The following is a 25,342-nucleotide window of genomic DNA, read 5'->3' on the forward strand; positions in this document are numbered from 1 at the left end:
CAGTAATTGCTGTTAAGCTGATCACTCTGACATTCAGGAGTATATGCAAATTGCCATTAGAAAAAATGAAGCAGTAGACTTTGGAAAAATGAATATTTGTCTCATACTCATAATTTTTGTCCATGACTGTATATACAGGGGAGATGACACAAATATATACTATATACAGGAGAGATAACACACAGGTATATACTATATACAGGAGGAGATGACACACACATATATACTATATACAGGAGGAGATGACATACATATATACATTAGACCTGGTATTCACCCGTCTCTGCTCTCTATCTAACTTCAGCACCTCCCCTCTCCCTCTATCCGACCACCATCTGCTCACCTTCTCATCCCTGTCCTCTCCACCGGTCATCCATGTCCAGCAAAATGCGCACCCCCGCAGTAACCTTGAACACCTAGACACCCACACACTCTCTGACTCTATCCTACCACTAGCATCCATATCCTCACTCCACGACACAGACAGTGCCACTGCTTTCTACAATGCCACTCTCGCATCAGCTATTGACACAGTTGCCCCTCTCGTCCATGGCAGAGTGCGATGTATCAATAGACAACCTTGGCACAATAACACCACTAAAAAGCTCCGGAAAGCATCCAGGCTTGCGGAGCGGCGTTGGAAGAAAACACACCTGCAAGACGACTTCACTGCATTCAAACAGGCAACACTCGCTTTTAAATCTGCTCTCACCTCTGCTAAACAGGTCTACTTCACAACCCTCGTATCTTCCCTATCCTACAACCCCAAACAGTTATTCAAAACCTTTAACTCCCTCCTCCGCCCCCCACTGGCCCCCCCAACCTCCCTCATCTCTGCTGAGGACATTGCCACACACTTTAAAAATAAAATCGACCAGACAGGGCAAGTCTTCATTGTTCAACCACCACAACCCCTTTGTATACCAGACCAATGCCCAAACCCCTTAACCTCCCTATCCAACATCACTGAGGGGGGGCTTAATTATCTCCTCTCCAAATCGCACCTCACCACCTGTGCGCTTGACCCCATCCCATCCCACCTCCTCCCCAACCTCACCACCACACTTATCCCATCCCTAACCCACCTCTTCAACCTATCACTATCTTCTGGCACCTTCCCTTCTGCTTTCAAACATGCCACAATCACGCCTATCCTTAAAAAGCCAACCCTCGATCCAACTGCTATGTCCAGCTATCGCCCAATATCACTGCTCCCATTTGCTTTCAAACTCCTGGAGCAGCACGTCCACTCTGAACTTTCCTCCCACCTCTCATCTAACTTGCTCTTTGACAATCTACAATCTGGTTTCCGTCCCCATCACTCAACTGAGACAGCCCTGACCAAAATCACTAATGACCTACTTACCGCGAAAGCTAATGGACAATACTCTGTACTCCTCCTTCTAGACCTGTCCTCTGCTTTCGACACGGTTGACCACTGCCTCTTACTACAGATCCTCTCCTCCTTTGGCATCAAAGACCTCGCCCTATCCTGGATCTCCTCGTACCTTTCCAACCGCACATTCAGCGTCTCCCACACTACCTCCTCATCCCACCCTCTCTCTGTTGGAGTCCCCCAAGGCTCTGTTCTAGGACCCCTACTCTTCTCAATCTATACACTTGGATTGGGACAACTCATAAAGTCCCATGGATTCCAGTACCACCTCTATGCTGATGACACTCAGATCTACCTCTCTGGCCCAGACGTCACCGCTCTGCTGTCCAGAATCCCAGAGTGCTTATCAGCCATATCCTCCTTCTTCTCCTCTCGCTTCCTCAAACTCAATGTGGACAAATCTGAACTCATCATCTTTCCTCCATCCCATAGATCTTCCTTACCAGACCTATCTATCGCAATCAATGACATCATGCTTTCCCCCGTACCGGAAGTCTGCTGCCTCGGAGTAACCTTCGACTCTGCCCTGTCCTTCAAACCGCACATCCAAGCTCTTTCCACCTCCTGTCGCCTCCAGCTCAAAAATATCTCCAGAATCCGTCCTTTCCTCAACCGTCAATCTACTAAAATGCTTGTGCACGCCCTCATCATCTCCCGCCTTGACTACTGCAACATCCTTTTCTGTGGCCTCCCTGCTAACACCCTTGCACCTCTCCAGTCCATTCTTAACTCTGCTGCCCGACTAATTCATCTCTCTCCTCGCTACTTCTCTGCTTCCCCCCTCTGCAAATCTCTTCACTGGCTCCCATTCCCTCAACGTATCCAGTTCAAATTACTAATACTGACCTACAAAGCCATCCATAACCTGTCTCCTCCATATATCTCTGAACTAATCTCCAGATATCTTCCCTCACATAATCTCCGGTACTCCCAAGACCACCTCTCCTCCACACCAATTCACTCCTCACCCAACCGCCTCCAAGACTTCTCCCAAATATCCCCCATCCTCTGGAATTCTTTGCCCCAACACGTCCGACTATCAACCACATTCGGATCCTTCAGACGGAACCTGAAAACCCATCTCTTCAGGAAAGCCTACAGCCTGCACTGACCCCGCTGCCGCCTCATCACTACTGAAGCTACCGCCTCACCACCACCGGAGCTCCTGCAACCCTCAACCTACTGTCTCCTTCCCCATAATCCTGTAGAATGTAAGCCTGCAAGGGCAGGGTCCTTGCCCTTCTGTATCAGTCTTTCATTGTTAGTTTGTTTACTGTGATATCTGTAACTTGTATGTAACCCCTTCTCATGTAAAGCACCATGGAATCAATGGTATATTGTTGAGCTGGAGGCGACAGGAGGTGGAAAGAGCTTGGATGGGATGGGGTCGAGCGCACAGGTGGTGAAGTGCGATTTGGAGAGGAGACAATTAAGCACCCCTTCAGTGATGTTGGATAGGGAGGTTATGGGGTTTGGGCATTGGTCTGGTATACAAAGGGGTTGTGGTGGTTGAACAATGAAGACTTGCCTTGTCTGGTCGATTTTATTTTTGAAATGACATGACACACAGGTATATACTATATACAGGAGGAGATGACATACAGGTATTAAGCACCCCTTCAGTGATGTTGGATAGGGAGGTTATGGGGTTTGGGCATTGGTCTGGCATACAAAGGGGTTTTGGCGGTTGAACAATGAAGACTTGCCTTGTCTGGTCGATTTTATTTTTAAAGTGACATGACACACAGGTATATACTATATACAGGAGGAGATGACATACAGGTATATACTATATACAGGAAGAGACGACACACTGGTATATACTATATACAGGGGAGATGACATACAGGTACATACTATATACAAAGGAGATGACACACAGGTATATACTATATACAGGGGAGATGACACACAGGTATATACTATATACAGAAGGAGATGACACAGGTATATACTATATACAGGAGGAGATGACATACAGGTGTATATACTATATACAGGAGGAGATGACACACACATATATACTATATACAGGGGAGATGACACACAGGTATATACTATATACAGGAGATGACACAGGTATATACTATATACAGGAGGAGATGACACACACAAATATCTATATATATAATTGTCTAAGGGTTTTTCCGTCTGTCTGTCCTGGAAATCCCGCGTCTCAGAGACGGGCACAGCGACGATGTCATAATGGTTGCCATGGCGACGATGATGTCATAAAGGTTGCCTCGACCAATCAGCGCACAGTCTGCCGTGAATTCTGGAATCATCATTGTCCATATACTACGGGGACATGCATATTCTAGAATACCCGATGCGTTAGAATCGGGCCACAATCTAGTACTATATACAGGAGATGACACACAGGTATATACTATATACAGGAGGAGATGACATACAGGTACATACTATATACAGGAGGAGATGACACACAGATATATACTATATACAGGAGGAGATGACACACAGGTATATACTATATACAGGAGGAGATGACACAGGTATATACTATATACAGGGGAGATGACTCACATATATACTATATACAGGAGGAGATGACACACAGATATATACTATATACAGGAGCAGATGACACACAGGTATATACTATATACAGGAGGAGATGACTTACAGGTATATACTATATACAGGAGGAGATGACACACGTATATACTATATACAGGAGGAGATGACATACAGGTATATCTATATATATAATTGTCTAAGGGTTTTTCCGTCTGTCTGTCTATCCTGGAAATCCCGGCTCTCTGATTGGTCGAGGCCGCCAGGCCTCGACCAATCAGCAACGGGCACAGCGACGATGATGTCATAATGGTTGCCATGGCGACGATGATGTCATAAAGGTTGCCTCGACCAATCAGCGACGGGCACAGTCTGCCGCGAATTCTGGAATCATCATTGTCCATATATTACAGGGACATGCATATTCTAGAATACCCGATGCGTTAGAATCGGGCCACAATCTAGTACTATATAAAAGAGGAGATGATACATAGGTATATAGAGGAGGAGATGACATACAGCAGGTATATACTATACACAGGGGAGATGACATACAGGTATATACTATATACAGGAGATGACACAGGTATATACTATATATAGGAGGAGATGACATACAGGTATATACTATACACAGGAGGAGATGACACATACAGTAGGTATATACAATATACAGGAGGAGATGACATACAGCAGGTATATACTATTTACAGGGGAGATGACATACAGGTACATACTGTATACAGGAGGTGACATACAGGAGTATACTATATATAAGGGAGATGACAAACATGTATATACTGAGGGGAAAATGAGAGGTGTGAGGTGAAAATGAGAGGTGTGAGGTGAAAATGAAAAGGTGTGAGTGCAAAATGAGAGGAGTGAGGGAAAATAGTGGAGTGATCGGAAAATGGCAGATGTGAGGTCGAAATGACAAGTGTTAGGGGGGAATGAGAGGAGTGAGGGGAAAAATAAGAGGAGTGAGGGGGAAAATGAGAGGTGTAAGGGAGAAAATGAGAGATGTGAGGGGGAAAATGAGAGGCGTGATGGGAAAATAAGAGAAGTGAGGTGCTATAACTAACCACAGATATTTACTATGCCCAGGCAACGCCGGGCTCTTCAGCTAGTATATATATATATATATATATATATATATATATATATATATATATATATATATATATATATAAATATATATATATCAATACTATGGGTAGACATTTATTCTATCTATTCTATTCTAACCTGTCAGTGTGATTTTACTGTACACCGCATTGAATTGCCGGCTTTTCTATAGAACACTGATGCGTATATCTCGCAAGTCACACTGATGGTCTGTGTGTAATCCGTATTTTTTTCACCCCCATAGACTTTCATTGGCGGATTTTTTGCGCAATACGCTGAGAAACGCAGCATGCTGTGATTTTCTCAGCCCGTAAAATACGGCTGCGAACTATACGGCATATAGGAGCTGCCCTATAGAGAATGATTGGTCTGTGTGCAATGTGTTGTTTTTGATCATCTCACACATCCGTAAAACTCTAGTGTGACACCGGCCTCACTGATAAAATAAAGCGGACAAAATAAAAAATATATTGAATATCAAAAACTTTGCTTTGATGACATTGTGTGCCCCTAGCGATAGTACCATCTACAGAAAATAAAAAGGAAAAAAAAAGGCTTACCTTTATGAGAAGTTTACGACCAAAGCTGAATTTGGTAATAAGCAGAAAGAAGAATCCTGCAAACATCAATTTTATAACTGAAGCGATACCACCCACTGCAGCATATGCAGCATATTGCACCTAGGACGAGGAAAAATATATATATTATACCAATGTACACACTGGACAGAAAGCCCTTCAGTTCATTCACTCGCATCTTTAAGACGTTTATGATATAACTAGATGGTGGCCCGATTCTGATGCATCTAGTATTCTAGAATATGTATGTAGTTTATTTATGAAGTTTTCAGAAAAATGCAATTGATACACAGGATTCGGCCGGCCGGGCACAACCAGTTTGCGAAGCGTGGTTCAAATTCCACGTCAATTAGCGGCCGGACTGCTCATGTCACTGATTATTATATACTCCTGGGCCTGCTCCAGGTTTTTGAGGGCCCCGGGTGAAAGTATATCAGTGGGCCCCCTCTTTAACACATACTACGATTCATGATGCTCAGATACAGCAGAAAAATATAGCACAGCCACGTAGCATATGACACAGCCCATGTAGTATATAACACAGCCCATGTAGCATATAGCACAGCCACGTAGCATAAAGCACAGGCCACGTAGTATATAACACAGCCCACGTAGCATATAGCACAGCCCACGTAGCATATAACACAGCCACATAGTATATAACAGCCCATGTAGCATATTACACAGCCCACGTAGTATATAGCACAGCCACATAGTATATAGCAGAGCCATGTAGTATATAACACAGCCCACGTAGCATATAGCACAGCGACGTAGCATATAGCACAGCCCACGTAGTATATAGCACAGCCCACATAGTATATAACACATGCAACGTAGTATATAGCACAGCCCACGCAGTATATAATACAGGCCACGTAGTACATAACACAGCCCACGTAGTATATAACACAGCCACGTAGTATACAGCACAGCCCCGTAGTATATTGCACAGCCACGTATATTGCACAGCTACGTAGTACATAGCACAGCCCACGTAGTATATAACACAGACACGTAGTATATAACACAGCCACGTAGTATATTGCCCAGCCATGTAATATATTGCCCAGCCACGTAGTATATAGCACAGCCCACGTAGTATATAGCACAGAGACGTAGTATATAACACAGCAAACGCAGCATATAACACAGCCCATGCAGTATCTAACACAGCCCACGTAGTATCTAACAATGTGGGCACCATATTCCTGTTAAAAAAAAGAATTAAAATAAAAAATAGTTATATACTCACCTTCCAGCGGGCCCCGGATCCAGGCCAGGCGTTTAGCGATGCTCCTCACGACGTTCCGGTCCCAAAAATGCATTGCGGTCTCGCGAGATGATGACGTAGCAGTCTCGCGAGACCGCTACGTCATCATCTCGCGAGACCGCAATACATTTGCTGAGAATATAATGATTTTTTAATTTTATTATTTTCAACATTGATCTTTTTACTATTGATGCTGCATAGGAAGCATCAATAGTAAAAAGTTGGTCACAAAGGGTTAATAGCAGCATTAACAGACTGCGTTACACCGCAGCATAACGCGGTGTAGGGCAGCCATTAACCCTGTGTGAGCGCTCACTGGAGGGGAGTATGGAGGGGGCTCTGTCAGAGAGTAGAAAAGGGCGATTGCGCAGCCAGACTGTGCCCATCGCTGATTGGTCGCAGCCTGCCGGCCGCGACCCATCAGCGACGCGGGATTTCCGTGACAGACAGACGGAAATGACCCTTAGACGATTATATAGATAGATTGTGAGATGGGAATCCCTCAAAACCTCTTCTAACATCATAACGTATACAGTATGTATATTGTGGGAAGATTTGCTGCATACTGACCTGTCTGTATGTGATGACCTCAATTATCTGATGATTACAACTATGGTTGTAAACTCTAATACAGTCCCTTTTTTACAGACCAAATATGCAGAAATGTTCCCTGAACAGTGATCCGTATGTCATCCGTAGGCAAGGTGTGGCTGCGTATTTTGTGCTTTTAAACATACGTATGGCATCCGTACAGCAAAATTTTCTCCCCGGAATGGACATAGAATAAATTCATGGGCTCAAATATTCGTGAAAACATATACAGTATACAGGCTATATACAGTTATATGAAAAAGTTTGGGCACCCCTATTAATCTTAAGCTTAATGTTTTATAAAAATTGTTTTTTTTTGCAACAGCTATTTCAGTTTCATATAAAGCTGTCTCAGAGATTTAACCTGTCAATTTCCACTGTGAGGAACATAGTAAGGAAATGGAAGAACACAGGTACAGTTCTTGTTAAGGCCAGAAGTGGCAGGCCAAGAAAAACATCAGAAAGGCAGAGAAGAAGAATGGTGAGATCAGTCAAGGACAATCCTCAGACCACCTCCAGAGAGCTGCAGCATCAACTTGCTGCAGATGGTGTCACTGTGCATCGGTCAACTATTCAATGCACTTTGCACAAGGAGAAGCTGTATGGGAGAGTGATGTGAAAGAAGCTGTTTCTGCAAGCACGCCACAAACAAAGTTGGCTGAGGTATGCAAAAGCACATTTGGGGAAGCCAATTTCTTTTTGGAAGAAGGCCCTGTGGACTGATGAAACCAAGATTGAGTTGTTTGGTCATACAAAAAGGCCTTATGCATGGCGGCCAAAAAAACACAGCATTCCAAGAAAAACACTTGCTACCCACAGTAAAATTTGGTGGAGGTTCCATCATGCTTTGGGGCTGTGTGGCCAATGCCGGCACCGGGAATCTTGTTAAAGTTGAGGGACGCATGTGTTATGACCTGGTGGTTAGGAGCACCAGGCACGACCTGATAGTTAAACTCACCCAGAACGAGCTCTGGGATGTGGGAGCTCTGCTGACCGCAAGCCCTAATCCTATCACACACACTAGAAATAGCCGTGGAGCGCTCCTGACATGACCTAGGCGCCTCGTCACACCCTAAGAGCTAGCTAGCCCTAGAGATAGAAAATAAAGCCTACCTTGCCTCAGAGAAATTCCCCAAAGATAAAGGAAGCCCCCCACATATATTGACTGTGAGTAAAGATGAAAGTCACAAACGCAGAAATGAAACAGGTTTCAGCAAAGGGAGGCCAGACTTACTAAATAGACAGAGGATAGGAAAGGTATCTTTGCGGTCAGCACAAAAAAACTACAAAAGACCACGCAGAGTGTGCAAAAAAGACCTCCGCACCGACTCACGGTGCGGAGGGGCCACTCTGCATCCCAGAGCTTCCAGCTAGCAAGACAAAATCATGATAACCAGCTGGACAAGAAAACAATGAACAAATAATGACTATCAGGAACTTAGCTTCTGCAGGAGAAGACAGGTCACCAGAAAGATCCAGGAGCGAACTGAACCAATGCAAAAACATTGACAGCTGGCATGGAGTAACGATCTGAGTGGAGTTAAATAGAGCAGCAAACCAAAGGACAAACCACGTCACCTGTGTAAGGAACCTCAGAAGCAGCAGCTTCACTCACAGCCACCAGAGGGAGCCCATAGACAGAACTCGCCGAAGTACCATTCACGACCACAGGAGGGAGTTCGACAACAGAATTCACAACAGTACCCCCCCCTTGAGGAGGGGTCACCGAACCCTCACCAGAGCCCCCAGGCCGATCAGGATGAGCCAAATGAAAGGCACGAACAAGATCGGCAGCATGAACATCAGAGGCAAAAACCCAGGAATTATCTTCCTGACCATAACCCTTCCACTTGACCAGGTACTGGAGTTTCCGTCTCGAAACACGAGAATCCAAAATCTTCTCCACTACATACTCCAACTCCCCCTCAACCAGCATCGGGGCAGGAGGATCAACGGAGGGAACCATAGGCGCCACGTATCTCTGCAACAACGACCTATGGAACACATTATGGATTGCAAAAGAAGCTGGAAGGTCCAAGCGAAATGACACAGGATTAAGAACTTCAGAAATCTTATATGGCCCAATGAAACGAGGCTTAAACTTAGGAGAGGAAACCTTCATAGGAACGTGACGAGATGACAACCAAACCAAATCCCCAACACGAAGTCGGGGACCAACACAGCGCCGGCGGTTAGAGAAACGTTAAGCCTTCTCCTGGGACAATGTCAAATTGTCCACCACATGAGTCCAAATCTGCTGCAACCTGTCCACCACCGTATCCACACCAGGACAGTCCGAAGGCTCAACCTGCCCTGAAGAGAAACGAGGATGGAAACCAGAATTACAGAAAAAAGGAGAAACTAAAGTAGCCGAGCTGGCCCGATTATTAACCCCTATCTGACCTCGGACGGGATAGTACGTCCGAGGTCAGATCCCCTGCTTTGATGCAGGGCTCCGCGGTGAGCCCGCATCAAAGCCGGGACATGTCAGCTGTTTTGAACAGCTGACATATGCCCGTAATAGCCGCGGGCAGAATCGCGATCTGCCAGCACCTATTAACTAGTTAAATGCCGCTGTCAAACGCAGACAGCGGCATTTAACTACCGCTTCCAGCCGGGCGGCCGGAAATGACAGCATCGCCGACCCCCGTCACATGATCGGGGGTCGGCGATGCGTCAGGATTGGTTACTGATGACCGGTGGCTGTGAGCGCCACCCTGTGGTCGGCGCTCACAGCACACCTCCATTTCTGCTACATAGCAGCGATCAGATCGCTGCTATGTAGCAGAGCCGATCGTGCTGTGCCTCCTTCTAGCCTCCTATGGAGGCTATTGAAGCATGGCAAAAGTAAAAAAAAAAAGTTAAAAAAAATGTGAAAAAAATAAAAAAAATATTAAAGTTTAAATCACCCCCCTTTCGCCCCAATCAAAATAAATCAATAAAAAAAAAATCAAATCTACACATATTTGGTATCGCCGCGCTCAGAATCGCCCGATCAATTAAAAAAAAGCATTAACCTGATCGCTAAACGGCGTAGCGAGAGAAAAATTCAAAACGCCAGAATTACGCTTTTTAGGTCGCCGCGACATTGCATTAAAATGCAATAACGGGCGATCAAAAGAACGTATCTGCACCAAAATGCTATCATTAAAAACGCCAGCTCGGCATGCAAAAAATAAGCCCTCAATCGACCCCAGATCACGAAAAATGGAGACGCTACGAGTATCGGAAAATGGCGCAATTTTTTTTTTTTTTTTTTTAGCAAAGTTTGGAATTTTTTTTCACCATTTAGATAAAAAATAACCTAGTCATGTTAGGTGTCTATGAACTCGTACTGACCTGGAGAATCATAATGGCAGGTCAGTTTTAGCATTTAGTGAACCTAGCAAAAAAGCCAAACAAAAAACAAGTGTGGGATTGCACTTTTTTTGCAATTTCACCGCACTTGGAATTTTGTTTCCCGTTTTCTAGTACACGACATGCTAAAACCAATGATGTCGTTCAAAACAACAACTCGTCCCGCAAAAAATAAGCCCTCACATGGCCAAATTGACGGAAAAATAAAAAACTTATGGCTCTGGGAAGGAGGGGAGTGAAAAACGAACACGGAAAAACGAAAAATCCCAAGGTCATGAAGGGGTTAAGGGCGAACTCAGCCAAAGGCAAGAAGGACACCCAATCATCCTGATCAGCAGAAACAAAGCATCTCAGATATGTTTCCAAAGTCTGATTAGTTCGTTCGGTTTGGCCATTAGTCTGAGGATGGAAAGCCGAAGAAAAAGACAAATCAATGCCCATCTTAGCACAAAAGGACCGCCAAAACCTCGAAACAAACTGGGAACCTCTGTCCGAGACGATGTTCTCTGGAATGCCATGCAAACGAACCACATGCTGGAAAAACAATGGCACCAAATCAGAGGAGGAAGGCAATTTAGACAAGGGTACCAAATGGACCATCTTAGAGAAGCGATCACAAACCACCCAAATGACCGACATCCTTTGAGAAACAGGGAGATCAGAAATAAAATCCATGGAAATATGCGTCCAGGGCCTCTTCGGGATCGGCAAGGGCAAAAGCAACCCACTGGCACGAGAACAGCAGGGCTTAGCCCGAGCACAAGTCCCACAGGACTGCACAAAAGAACGCACATCCCGTGACAAAGAAGGCCACCAAAAGGATCTAGCCACCAAATCTCTGGTACCAAAGATTCCAGGATGACCAGCCAACACCGAACAATGAACCTCAGAGATAACTCTACTAGTCCATCTATCAGGGACAAACAATTTCTCCGTAGGACAACGGTCAGGTCTATCAGCCTGAAACTTCTGCAGCACACGCCGCAAATCAGGGGAGATGGCAGACAAAATTACCCCTTCTTTAAGAATACCCGCCGGCTCCGGAACACCCGGAGAGTCAGGCACAAAACTCCTTGACAGGGCATCAGCCTTCACATTCTTAGATCCCGGAAGGTATGAAACCACAAAATCAAAACGGGAGAAAAAGAGTGACCATCGAGCCTGTCTAGGATTCAACAGTTTGGCAGACTCGAGATAAGTCAAATTCTTGTGATCCGTCAAGACCACCACGCGATGTTTAGCTCCTTCAAGCCAATGTCGCCACTCCTCGAATACCCACTTCATGGCCAACAACTCTCGATTGCCAACATCATAATTGCGCTCAGCAGGCGAGAATTTTCTAGAAAAGAAGGTCACAGGATTTCATCACCGAGCCATCAGAACTTTTTTGCGACAAAAGAGCCCCTGCTCCAATCTCAGAAGCATCAACCTCAACCTGAAACGGGAGCGAAACATCTGGCTGGCACAACACAGGGGCAGAAGAAAAACGACGCTTCAACTCCTGAAAAGCCTCTACAGCCGCAGAGGACCAATTGACCACATCAGCACCTTTCTTGGTCAAATCAGTCAACGGTTTAGCAATACTAGAAAAATTAGCGATGAAGCGACGATAAAAATTAGCAAAGCCCAGGAACTTCTGCAAGCTCTTCACAGATGTCGGCTGAGTCCAATCGTAAATGGCCTGGACTTTAACAGGGTCCATCTCGATAGTAGAAGGGGAAAAAATGAAACCCAAAAATGAAACCTTCTGAACTCCAAAGAGACACTTTGACCCCTTCACAAACAAGGAATTCGCACGAAGGACCTGGAACACCATTCTGACCTGCTTCACATGAGACTCCCAATCATCCGAAAAGACCAAAATGTCATCCAAATATACAATCATGAATCTATCCAGGTACTCTCGGAAGATGTCATGCATAAAGGACTGAAACACAGATGGAGCATTAGAAAGCCCGAATGGCATAACTAGGTACTCAAAATGGCCCTCGGGCGTATTAAATGCTGTTTTCAATTCATCACCCTGTTTAATTCGCACAAGATTATACGCCCCTCGAAGATCTATCTTGGTGAACCAACTAGCCCCTTAATCCGAGCAAACAGATCAGACAGCAGCGGCAAAGGATACTGAAATTTGACTGTGATCTTATTAAGAAGACGGTAATCAATACACTGTCTCAAAGAGCCATCCTTCTTAGCCACAAAAAAGAACCCTGCTCCCAATGGTGACGACGACGGACGAATATGACCCTCTCCAAGGATTCCTTTATATAACTTCGCATAGCGGCGTGCTCTGGCACAGATAAATTAAACAGACGGCCCTTAGGAAACTTACTACCAGGAATCAAATTAATAGCACAATCGCAATCCCTATGAGGAGGTAGGGCACCGGATTTGGGCTCTTCAAATACATCCCGGTAATCTGATAAAAACTCAGGGACTTCAGAAGGAGTGGAAGGCGAAATTGACAACAATGGAACATCACCATGTACCCCCTGACAACCCCAGCCGGATACAGACATAGACTTCCAATCCAACACTGGATTATGGACCTGTAGCCACGGTAACCCCAAAACGACCACATCATGCAGATTATGCAACACCAAAAAGCGAATATCCTCCTGATGTGCAGGAGCCATGCACATGGTCAATTGAGTCTAGTACTGAGGCTTATTCTTGGCCAAAGGCGTAGCATCAATTCCTCTCAATGGAATAGGATACTGCAAGGGCTCCAAGAAAAAACCACAGCGCCTAGCATACTCCAAGTCCATCAAATTCAGGGCAGCGCCTGAATCCACAAATGCCATTACAGAATAGGACGACAGAGAGCAAATCAGAGTAACGGACAAAAGAAATTTAGACTGTATCGTACCAATGGTGGCAGACCTAGCGAACCGCTTAGTGCGCTTAGGACAATCGGAGATAGCATGAGTGGATTCACCACAGTAAAAACACAGCCCATTCCGACGTCTGTGTTCTTGCCGTTCAGCTCTGGTCAAAGTCCTATTACACTGCATAGGCTCAGGCCTATGCTCAGAGAATACCGCCAGATGGTGCACAGCTTTGCGCTCACGCATGCGCCGATCGATCTGAATGGCCAAGGACATAGACTCATTCAGACCAGCAGGCGTGGGAAATCCCACCATGACATCTTTAAGGGCTTCAGAAAGACCCTTTCTGAAAATTGCCACCAGGGCACATTCATTCCACTGAGTAAGCACAGACCACTTTCTAAACTTCTGACAGTACACCTCCGCTTCATCCTGACCCTGACACAAAGCCAGCAAGATTTTCTCTGCCTGATCCACTGAATTTGGTTCATCATAAAGCAATCCAAGCGCCAGAAAAAACGCATCAACATCACGAAATGCAGGATCTCCTGGCGCAAGGGAAAATGCCCAGTCTTGAGGGTCACCACGCAACAAAGAAATAATAATTTTTACTTGTTGAACGGGGTCACCAGAGGAGCGGGGTTTCAAAGCTAGAAACAGTTTACAATTATTTTTGAAATTCAAGAACCTAGATCTATCCCCAGAAAATAAATCAGGAATAGGAATTCTAGGCTCTAACATAGGATTCTGAACCACAAAATCTTGAATGTTTTGTACCCTTGCAGTGAGATGATCCACACAAGAGGACAGAACTTGAATGTCCATATCTACACCTGTGTCCTGAACCACCCAAAGGTTTAGGGGAAAAGAAAGACAAAACACAGTGCAAAGAAAAAAAAATGGTCTCAGAACTTCTCTTATCCCTCTATTGAGATGCATTAATACTTTGGGCCAGCTGTACTGTTATGACCTGGTGGTTAGGAGCACCAGGCACGACCTGATAGTTAAACTCACCCAGGACGAGCTCTGGGATGTGGGAGCTCTGCTGACCGCAAGCCCTAATCCTATCACACACACTAGAAATAGCCATGGAGCGCTCCTGACATGACCTAGGCGCCTCGTCACAGCCTAAGAGCTAGCTAGCCCTAGAGATAGAAAATAAAGCCTACCTTGCCTCAGAGAAATTCCCCAAAGGAAAAGGCAGCCCCCCACATATATTGACTGTGAGTAAAGATGAAAGTCACAAACGCAGAAATGAAACAGGTTTCAGCAAAGGGAGGCCAGACTTACTAAATAGACAGAGGATAGGAAAGGTATCTTTGCGGTCAGCACAAAAAAACTACAAAAGACCACGCAGAGTGTGCAAAAAAGACCTCCGCACCGACTCACGGTGCGGAGGGGCCACTCTGCATCCCAGAGCTTCCAGCTAGCAAGACAAAATCATGATAACCAGCTGGACAAGAAAACAATGAACAAATAATGACTATCAGGAACTTAGCTTCTGCAGGAGAAGACAGGTCACCAGAAAGATCCAGGAGCGAACTGAACCAATGCAAAAACATTGACAGCTGGCATGGAGTAACGATCTGAGTGGAGTTAAATAGAGCAGCAAACCAAAGGACAAACCACGTCACCTGTGTAAGGAACCTCAGGAGCAGCAGCTTCACTCACAGCCACCAGAGGGAGCCCATAGACAGAACTCGCCGAAGTACCATTCACGACCACAGGAGGGAGTTCGACAACAGAATTCACAACACGCATGGATTCCTCTCAGTATCAGCAGATTCTTGACAATAATGTTCATGAATCAGTGACAAAGTTGAAGTTACGCAGGGGATGGATCGTTCAGCAAGACAATGATCCAAAACACCGCTCCAAATCTACTCAGGCATACATGCAGAGGAACAATTACACTGTTCTGGAATGGCCATCCCAGTCCCCAGACCTGAATATCATTGAACATCTGTGGGATCATTTGAAGAGGGCTGTCCATGCTCGGCGACCATCAAACTTAACTGAACTGGAATTGTTTTGTAAAGAGGAATGGTCAAAAATACCTTCATCCAGGATCCAGGAACTCATTAAATGCTACAGGAAGCGACTGGAGGCTGTTATTTTTGCAGAAGGAGGATCTACTAAATATTAATGTCACTTTTCTGGTGGTGTGCCCATACTTATGCACCTTTCAAATTTTGTTTGAACGCAGATTGCACATTTTGTGTTAGTACAATAAACCTCATTTCATTACTGTGTCCAACAGTTATTAGATATATGAAACTGAAATAGCTGTTGCAAAAAAAAACAATTTTTTTAAAAACATTAAGCTTAAAGGGACTCTGTCACCTGAATTTGGAGAGAACAATCTTCAGCCATAGGGGCGGGGTTTTCGGGTGTTTGATTCACCCTTTCCTTACCCGCTTGCTGCATGCTGGCTGCAATATTGGATTGAAGTTCATTCTCTGTCCTCCGTAGTACATGCCTGCACAAGGCAAGATACCTGTTCGTCGTACAGTCATGTCCCACAATATAAATCCATCTGAAGAGGTTAAATAATTTTAAAACCAGGAGCCTGCTAATGCAGCCGCCTCTGGCTGTAAAACCTGGGGAAAGAATGGAATGCAGGGGACCGTAGCTTCGTAGACTAGCGGTGATGCGCCCCCTGGTGGCATAAACTCATATGAACTCTAGCGTGGGAAAATATTCAGAAAAATTGACCAGCGATTTCTAATTTTTCCAACAATATTTACAAAACCATTTTTTTTAGAAACCACCTCACATTTGAAGTAAATTTGGGGGGTCAATATAACAGAACATACCCAAAAATGACACCATTCTGAAAACTGCACCCCTCAAGGTGCACAAAACCCACATTCAAGAAGTTTATTAACCTTTCAGGTGCTTCAAGAGAACCAAAGCAATGTGGAAGGAAAAAAATGAACATTTTTCTTTTAAAAAAAAAAAATATTTTGGAACCAATTTTTTTTATTTTCACACGGGTATTAGGAGAAAGTGGACCACAAAATTTGTCGTGCAATTTCTCCCGAGTACACCAACACCCCTAGGTGGGGGAAAGTTTGGGCGCATGGCAGGGTTCAGAAGGGAGGGAGCACCATTTGACTTTTTGAACGCAAAATTGGCTGGAATCAATGGTGGCGCCAAGTTGCATTTGGAGACCCTCTGATGTACCTAAACAGTGGAACCTCCCCAATTCTAACTCCAACACTAACCTCAAGACACCTTTAACCCTAATCCCAACCCTAACCATAACCACAAACCTAACCCTAACACACCCCTAACCCTAATTCCAACCCTAACCATAATCCCAACCATAACCACAACCCTAACCTAACCCTAAATTTAGCCCAATCCCAACTTTTGCCCAACCCTAATGTCACGGGGCTACCGCGACAGAGAGGTTCCAGAGAACCGCAGCGCTCTGGGCCTCGTTCACACACAGTGAACAGAAGCTCTTCACCTGTATTCTGACCTGGCTGCTTTGTGCCAGCAGTGCAGGAGTTAACCTTATTGCTGAGTTGCTGAGAGCTGGGACTCTCTCAGCTGAAGTGGATTTTGTAATCTGATCCTCTATATAGACCCAGTTCTGACTTCAGCTATTGTCAGTGATCAGTTCTACTGCCTGGCTTGGAGGTTGAAGGAGCGTAGAGTTGGTGTTGGAGGTTTATTTACAGAGATTGGTGTCTGCTGTTTTGGTTGCATGTTTAACCTGCTTTCCTTCCTAGTTTTCTCCTTCTCTTCCCTGCTATGTGTACCCTCTGTGGTTGTGTGAGCATTTGGTGAGTTTGAGACTTTTAGTTACCTTGTCTGTATACTCTGTTATTTGTTGTATTATTACACTGGTGCAGTCCACCTCCTTTGGGGGGAAGAGGGGGCCACTGATAGGGCCTGAACAAGAGACAGGGATACGCTGGCGGCTCAGGTCTCCTAACCATCATAGGTACCCCTGAGATAAGGGAAAGCCAGGGCCCCATTACAGTGGTAGGGACAGGTGCGGGTCCCAGTACGTCATCCTGCCCCTTTATCGCCGATTACGGCGTGACAGTATCACGGACCTTAAAATTTTTTCTTGGTCCAATATGGACCCCATTGCTGCTTTAGTTGGACAAATGCAGCAACTCAGTCTAGACGTGGCTGACCTCTGTTCGGCGGTTGTGCAGCGCACTCCAGTGGCCACTGCAGGGGTTGCTACACCTCCACAAGCTTCGCTGGAGCCTAAAATTGCGTTACCTGATAGGTTCTCAGGGGGGCGTGACAAATTTGTTACATTCAGGGAGGCTTGTAAATTGTATTTTAGGTTGCGTCCTCACACTTCAGGTTCAGAGGAGCAGAGGGCTGGAATTATAGTATCGCTCCTACAAGGTGACCCTCAGGCCTGGGCATTTTCACTTCCTGCTAACGCTTTGCTGTTACGGACTGTGGAGGAGTTTTTTCGAGCCTTAGGTCAAGTGTATGATGATCCTGACCGCATCTCCCTCGCTGAGTCCACAATACGCCATCTTACACAGGGAGACCAGCCAGTAGAGGAGTACTGCTCTGAGTTTCGGAGATGGGCTACTGACACATTGTGGAATGACCCTGCACTCCGTAGTCAATTTTATCAGGGCCTATCTGTTAAAATAAAAGAAGTCTTTGCCTTACAGGAGACACCAACCACACTGGAGGCAGCTATGTCTCTTCCAATCCGTGTGGACCGCCGCCTGCGCCAGAGACTTAATGAATCGCTGCTATTTAAAGGTAATTCAGATATGGACTCACCAGAATCTGAGTCTCTAGGAGAACCTATGCAGTTGGGTGGCGCTTCTCGTTCTAAGGGGGCTGCAGTAGTATGGCGTAAGGAAGGTGCATGTTTTTTTTGTGGCAGAAGGGGTCATTATGTGAATGTGTGTCCTTCTAGAAGACAACCACCGGAAAACTATTGAGCCCGGGTTGCGGGGAGGTTGGCAACTCGGGTGTACTAATTTCCTCCTTAGGTAGACCTCAATTTTTCCTACCAGCCCAGATACGTCTTGGTGAAAATAGGTTCAATATCTCTGCCTTTCTGGACTCTGGGGCAGGGTTTCATTTAATTGATGCTGGGTTTGTTCAGGCACATGGGCTTAAGACTCAAGAGTTGCCTAGACCCATACCTATAATTGCCATTGATTCTGCACCTTTGAGCCAGGGGACTTTCACTCAGATCGTCCGTGGGGTGAGCCTACAAACAGGGGCGTTGCACTCTGAGTCATTAGATTGTTATGTGTTGAGGGGTTTGCCGTCGCCTGTAGTTCTCGGTTTACCATGGCTCACGTTACACAACCCGGTGTTAGACTGGCAGACTCGGGAGATTACTAGATGGAGTGAGTTTTGTCAGAAACATTGCCTGGGTACTCGGCTGGCCGGATTGAGTTCTCAGGTTTTGCTAGAGTTCATCTCAGATTTTCAGGATGTATTCTCTGAGGAGGGGAGTCGAGAGCTACCTCCACACCTTCCTTATGATTGCGCCATACGTCTCATTCCTGGTGCTAAACTGCCTAAGAGTAGGCTATACAACATCTCTGCCCCAGAGAGACAGGCCATGAAGGGCTATATCACGGAGAGTCTGGCCAAGGGTCATATCAGACCCTCGTCATTACCCATTGCTGCTGGGTTCTTTTTTATTAAAAAGAAGGACGGGGGTTTACGCCCATGCTTAGACTTCCGTGAATTAAATCAGATTACGGTCCGGGATTCTTTTCCGCTCCCTCTTACTCCGGACCTCTTTAACCAAATTGTGGTGGCTAAATGGTTCTCCAAATTAGACCTCAGGGGGGAATATAATCTCATTCGGATGAAGGAGGGGGATGAATGGAAGACGGCGTTTAATACTCCAGAGGGACATTATGAGAACTTGGTTATGCCTTTTGGGTTAAGTAATGCTCCGGCTGTGTTTCAACACTTCGTCAATGATATACTTAGTCACTTAATAGGAAGGTTTGTGGTGGTATATCTCGATGACATCTTAATTTATTCCCCTGACCTCGAGTGTCATCAGGATCATGTACGGCAGGTCCTTCAGGTACTCAGGGACAATAAACTGTTTGCCAAACTTGAGAAATGCATGTTCGCGGTCAAAGAGATTCCGTTTCTGGGTTAATTCATATCCTCCACAGGTTTTCGTATGGATCCGGCTAAGGTCAGGGCGGTCTTGGAGTGGGATCGTCCTGAGGACCTTAAGGCTTTACAGAGGTTTTTAGGTTTTGCAAATTTATATCACAAATTTATTAAAGACTTTTCAGTGGTAGCCAAACTATTGACAGACATGACCAAGAGAGGCACGGATTTCTCAGTATGGTCCAGTGCGGCCAGTAAAGCTTTTGAAACTTTGAAAAAGTGTTTTTCCACTGCACCCATACTAATACAGCCTGACATCACGCAGCCATTTGTGGTTGAGGTGGATGCCTCTGAGGTAGGGGTGGGAGCTGTATTGTCTCAGGGGATTTCTCCGAGTAAGTGGCGTCCGTGTGCATTTTTCTCGAGAAAATTATCTCCTACGGAGAAGAATTATGACATTGGTAACAGGGAGCTGTTGGCAATTAAATGGGCATTTGAGGAATGGCGTCATTTTTTGGAGGGAGCACTTCACCCTGTCATGGTGATTACAGATCACAAAAATCTGTTATATTTAGAATCTGCAAAGCGTCTTACACCTAGGCAGGCAAGGTGGTCTCTGTTCTTCGCTAGGTTCAATTTCTACATTACGTACCGGGAAGGAAATAAGAATGTCAAGGCTGATGCATTATCCCGTTGTTTCCCGGGGGGTGGGGATAATTGTGAACCAGGTCCTATACTGCAGAAGGGTGTAGTAGTCACCGCAATTCATTCTGATCTTGAGAAAGAGGTGGTAGAGACACAGGGGGACGCCACAGCAGCCTGTCCGTTAGGTAAACTTTTTGTTCCAGCTAATCGCAGTCTCAGGGTCATAAATGAGCATCATGACTCGGTTTTGGCTGGACACCCTGGAAGTAAGGTTACCACGGACCTACTCACTCGGCGTTTTTGGTGGTCTGGGGTAAGACATGATGTACAGGAATATGTCGCTGCCTGCAGTGTGTGTGCGCGTTCCAAGTCTTCTCGTTCTCGCCCGTCTGGGTCTCTCCAACCTTTAGTGATTCCCAATAGACCTTGGACTCATTTGTCAATAGATTTCATCACTGACTTACCGGTTTCGGAGGGTAATACAGTTATTTTAGTCGTAGTTGATAGATTTAGCAAGATGTCTCATTTCATTGCGCTTCCCGCATTACCAAATGCTAATCCTCTGGCACAGGTCTTTATTAAGGAGGTTGTGAGACTGCATGGTATTCCTTCAGATATTGTCTCAGACCGTGGGGTGCAGTTTATTTCTAAGTTTTGGAGGGCTTTCTGCAGCCGGCTGGGGACTCATTTGTCATTTTCTTCAGCTTTTCATCCTCAATCCAATGGTCAGACTGAACGCGTAAATCAAAATCTTGAGACTTATCTCAGGTGTTTCATCTCAGAGAATTAGGAGGACTGGGTTAAATACTTACCATTAGCAGAATTTGCTATAAACAATCGTACTCATGAGTCTACTGGTAAGTCCCCGTTTTTCGGAGCATATGGTTTTCATCCTCAATCTAGTTCATTTAATAGGAGGGATTCCTCAGGTGTTCCTGAAGAGGAGAGGTTTTCTTCATCCATCACGTCCGAATGCCAAGGGGTTCTTGAAAAATTAAAGAGGATGGGTTCCAGGTATAACAATGCGGCTGATCGGAGACATGTGGAAGGTCCGAACCTGTGTGTGGGTGATTGGGTTTGGTTGTTCTCGAAAAATATTAAGCTGAGAGTTCCCTCGTGGAAATTGGGCCCTAGGTTCATTGGCCCTTATAGGATTGTGGCCGTCGTGAATTCCGTTGCTTTTCGGCTGGCTTTGCCTCAGTCATTTAAGATCCATAATGTTTTTCATCGCTCCTTACTCAAAAAGGTTGTGGTGTCATCCAATCAGTCCCCTTTACCTCCATCTCCGGTCCTTGTTGATGGAAATATCGAGTTCCAGATTTCCAAGGTTATGGATTCTCGTTTAGTTCGTCGATCCCTACAATATCTGGTACACTGGAGAGGGTACGGTCCTGAGGAAAGGACGTGGGTACCTGCTGCCGATGTCCATGCGGTTAGGTTGGTTCGGGCATTTCATACAGCTCATCCTGAGAAACCTGGTCCTGAGGTTCCAGAGGTCCCTCATAGAACGGGGGTACTGTCACGGGGCTACTGCGACAGAGAGGTTCCAGAGAACCGCAGCGCTCTGGGCCTCGTTCACACACAGTGAACAGAAGCTCTTCACCTGTATTCTGACCTGGCTGCTTTGTGCCAGCAGTGCAGGAGTTAACCTTATTGCTGAGTTGCTAAGAGCTGGGTCTCTCTCAGCTGAAGTGGATTTTGCAATCTGATCCTCTATATAGACCCAGTTCTGACTTCAGCTATTGTCAGTGATCAGTTCTACTGCCTGGCTTGGAGGTTGAAGGAGCGTAGTGTTGGTGTTGGAGGTTTATTTACAGAGATTGGTGTCTGCTGTTTTGGTTGCATGTTTAACCTGTTTTCCTTCCTAGTTTTCTCCTTCTATTCCCTTCTATGTGTACCCTCTGTGGTTGTGTGAGCATTTGGTGAGTTTGAGACTTTTAGTTACCTTGTCTGTATACCCTGTTATTTGTTGTATTATTACACTGGTGCAGTCCACCTCCTTTGGGGGGAGAGGGGGCCACTGATAGGGCCTGCACAAGAGACAGGGATACGCTGGCGGCTCAGGTCTCCTAACCATCATAGGTACACCTGAGATAAGGGAAAGCCTGGGCCCCATTATAGTGGTAGGGACACGTGCGGGTCCCAATATGCCGTCCTGCCCCTTTATCACCGCTTACGGCGTGACACCTAACTTTTGCCCAATCCAAACCCTAATCCTAGCCCCAACCCCAACTTTAACCCAACCCTAACCATAATCGAAAAATGTAAATAAATACATTTTTGTATTATTTGTACCTAACTAAAGAGGTGATAATGGGGGGGTTGATTAACTATTTTTTAATTTTGACCACTGTGATAGACCCAATCACAGTGATCAAAATGAACCAATAGGAAAAATTTCCTATTGTTGCCCGGTGACGGCCAGCAGATCTCGGCAGGCACACTGCGCATGTGCCCATTTTCTTCCCGGAAGACGCTGCACAGGGGCACTTCACGGGGGGTTGACGGGACACCGGAGGAATCTCTATCCACTGATGCGCGATCACATCAGAGGAGAAATTAAATGGGTAATCAGACTTTTTTTTTTTTGAGTCGCCGTTATTCCGTTAATAATGGTGATCGCAACACTGGGGTCGGTAAAAACTGACCTGAATCATGTTCTCTGGGGTCGGAGAAATTCCGACGCTGGGGGCGCTACACACTTAGGCTGGTTTCACATTTGCGTTTAAAAACGCAGGGTTTTTAACGCAAACGCATTTGGTGAAAAAACACGTTTAAACGCTGCGTTTTTTAGATGCATGCGTTTTTGCATGTGTTAAAACAAACGCGGCGTTTTGACCCGTTTACATGCGTTTTTTCCTGCATTTGCATTTTTGAAACGCATGATGAGAAGTGTGTGACAGCTGCCAATCATCAAAATCAACTAGAAAACCCACTATAAACAGAAATAGCTAGGGTTAGGATGCCTAGTAACCCTAGCCCTAGTAATCCTAACCCTAACCCTAGGGATCCTAACCCTAACCCTAGGGATCCTAACCCTAACCCTAGGGATCCTAACCCTAACCCTAGGGATCCTAACCCTAACCCTAGGGATCCTAACCCTAACCCTTAGGGTTAGGATCCCTAGGGTTAGGGTTGGGGGGTGGCTTATCAGTGTGTATTCTTGTGTTTTTATATTAATGCTTTTATGCTATTATGTGCTTAAAAACGCATGCGTTTACACAGACATCAATACGTTTTTTGCCGCAAAAAGGTCCTAAAAGATGATTTCAGGGAATTAGGCTGCAAGCTGAAAGCAAGGACCTCCAACGTGGTATTTTCCGAAATACTGCCGGTACCACGTGCCACGCCAGAGAGGCAACGGGAGATTAGGGAGGTTAATAAGTGGCTCAAGAATTGGTGTAGGAAAGAGGGGTTTGGGTTCCTGCAGAACTGGGCCGACTTCTCAGTTGGCTACAGGCTCTACGCTAGGGACGGGCTGCACCTCAATGGGGAGGGTGCAGCTGTGCTGGGGGAGAGAATGGCTAGAAGGTTGGAGGAGTGTTTAAACTAGGAATTGGGGGGGAGGGTATTCATTTTATAGGAGGGGAAGATAGTGCAGACAGAGACCTGGGCACAAATAAGGAAGTTGGGGGTGGCGGTGGCATGGGGGGTGGGGTCAGAACAGTTAATAATTTAAGAAATAGAAGTACAGAGAGGAACATAAAGTGCATGTATACTAATGCCAGAAGCCTCGCCAACAAAATGGACGAATTAGAACTAATGTTGTTGGAGCATAATTATGACATGGTGGGGATATCTGAAACGTGGCTGGATGAGAGCCATGACTGGGCTGTTAACTTGCAGGGCTATAGCCTGTTCAGAAATGACCGTACAGATAAGCGAGGGGGAGGGGTGTGTCTATATGTAAAATCATCCTTAAAACCCATCCTGCGCGATAATATAGGTGAATTTAATGAAAATGTAGAATCCCTGTGGGTGGAGATAAGGGGAGGGGGAAAAAATAATAAATTACTGATAGGGGTTTGTTATAAATCTCCAAAAGTAATGGAAGCAATGGAGAATATCCTCGTAAAGCAAATAGATGAAGCTGCGACTCAAGGAGAAGTCATTATTATGGGGGACTTCAACTACCCTGAAATAGATTGGGGAACAGAAACCTGCAGTTCCAGCAAAGGTAATCGGTTTTTGACAATTATGAGAGACAATTACCTTTCACAACTGGTTCAGGACCCAACAAGAAGGGGGGCACTGCTAGACCTAATATTAACCAACAGGCCAGACCGCATATCAAATATAAGGGTTGGGGGTCACTTGGGAAATAGCGATCACAAAATAATAAGTTTTCATGTATCCTTTAAAAAGATGTGTAGTAGAGGGGTTACAAGGACACTAAACTTCAGGAGGGCAAATTTCCAACGGATGAGAGAGGATCTTGGTGCAATTAACTGGGACGATATCCTGAGACACAAAAATACACAAAGAAAATGGGAGATGTTTATTAGCATCCTGGATAGGACCTGTGCACAGTATATACCGTATGGGAATAAACATACTAGAAATAGGAGGAAACCAATATGGCTAAATAGAGCTGTAAGGGGCGCAATAAGTGACAAAAAGAAAGCATTTAGAGAATTAAAGGAAGTAGGTAGTGAGGAGGCATTAAATAAATACAGAAAATTAAATAAATTCTGTAAAAAGCAAATCAAGGCAGCAAAGATTGAGGCAGAGAGACTCATTGCCAGAGAGAGTAAAAATAATCCTAAAATATTCTTTAACTACATAAATAGTAAGAAACTAAAAAATGATAGTGTTGGCCCCCTTAAAAATAGTCTGGGTGAGATGGTGGATGAGGATGAGGAAAAAGCCAATATGCTAAATGACTTTTTTTCATCAGTATTTACACAAGAAAATCCCATGG

The 25,342-nt window shown here is 45.3% G+C and overlaps 1 protein-coding gene across 1 annotated transcript in view; it reads right to left on the bottom strand.

Moving 5' to 3' along the window:
• Positions 1–25,342, bottom strand: part of LOC138681637 (saccharopine dehydrogenase-like oxidoreductase) — a 155,877-nt gene that overhangs the window by 40,811 nt on the left and 89,724 nt on the right. The window contains exon 8 of the mRNA XM_069769312.1: positions 5,620–5,739. Within this exon, the coding sequence (XP_069625413.1) occupies positions 5,620–5,739 (120 nt within the window). The remainder of the gene's footprint in view (positions 1–5,619; positions 5,740–25,342) is intronic.

This window comes from Ranitomeya imitator, chromosome 5, assembly GCF_032444005.1.
Source record: "Ranitomeya imitator isolate aRanImi1 chromosome 5, aRanImi1.pri, whole genome shotgun sequence".
In the NCBI taxonomy this organism is placed as follows: Eukaryota; Metazoa; Chordata; class Amphibia; order Anura; family Dendrobatidae; genus Ranitomeya; species Ranitomeya imitator.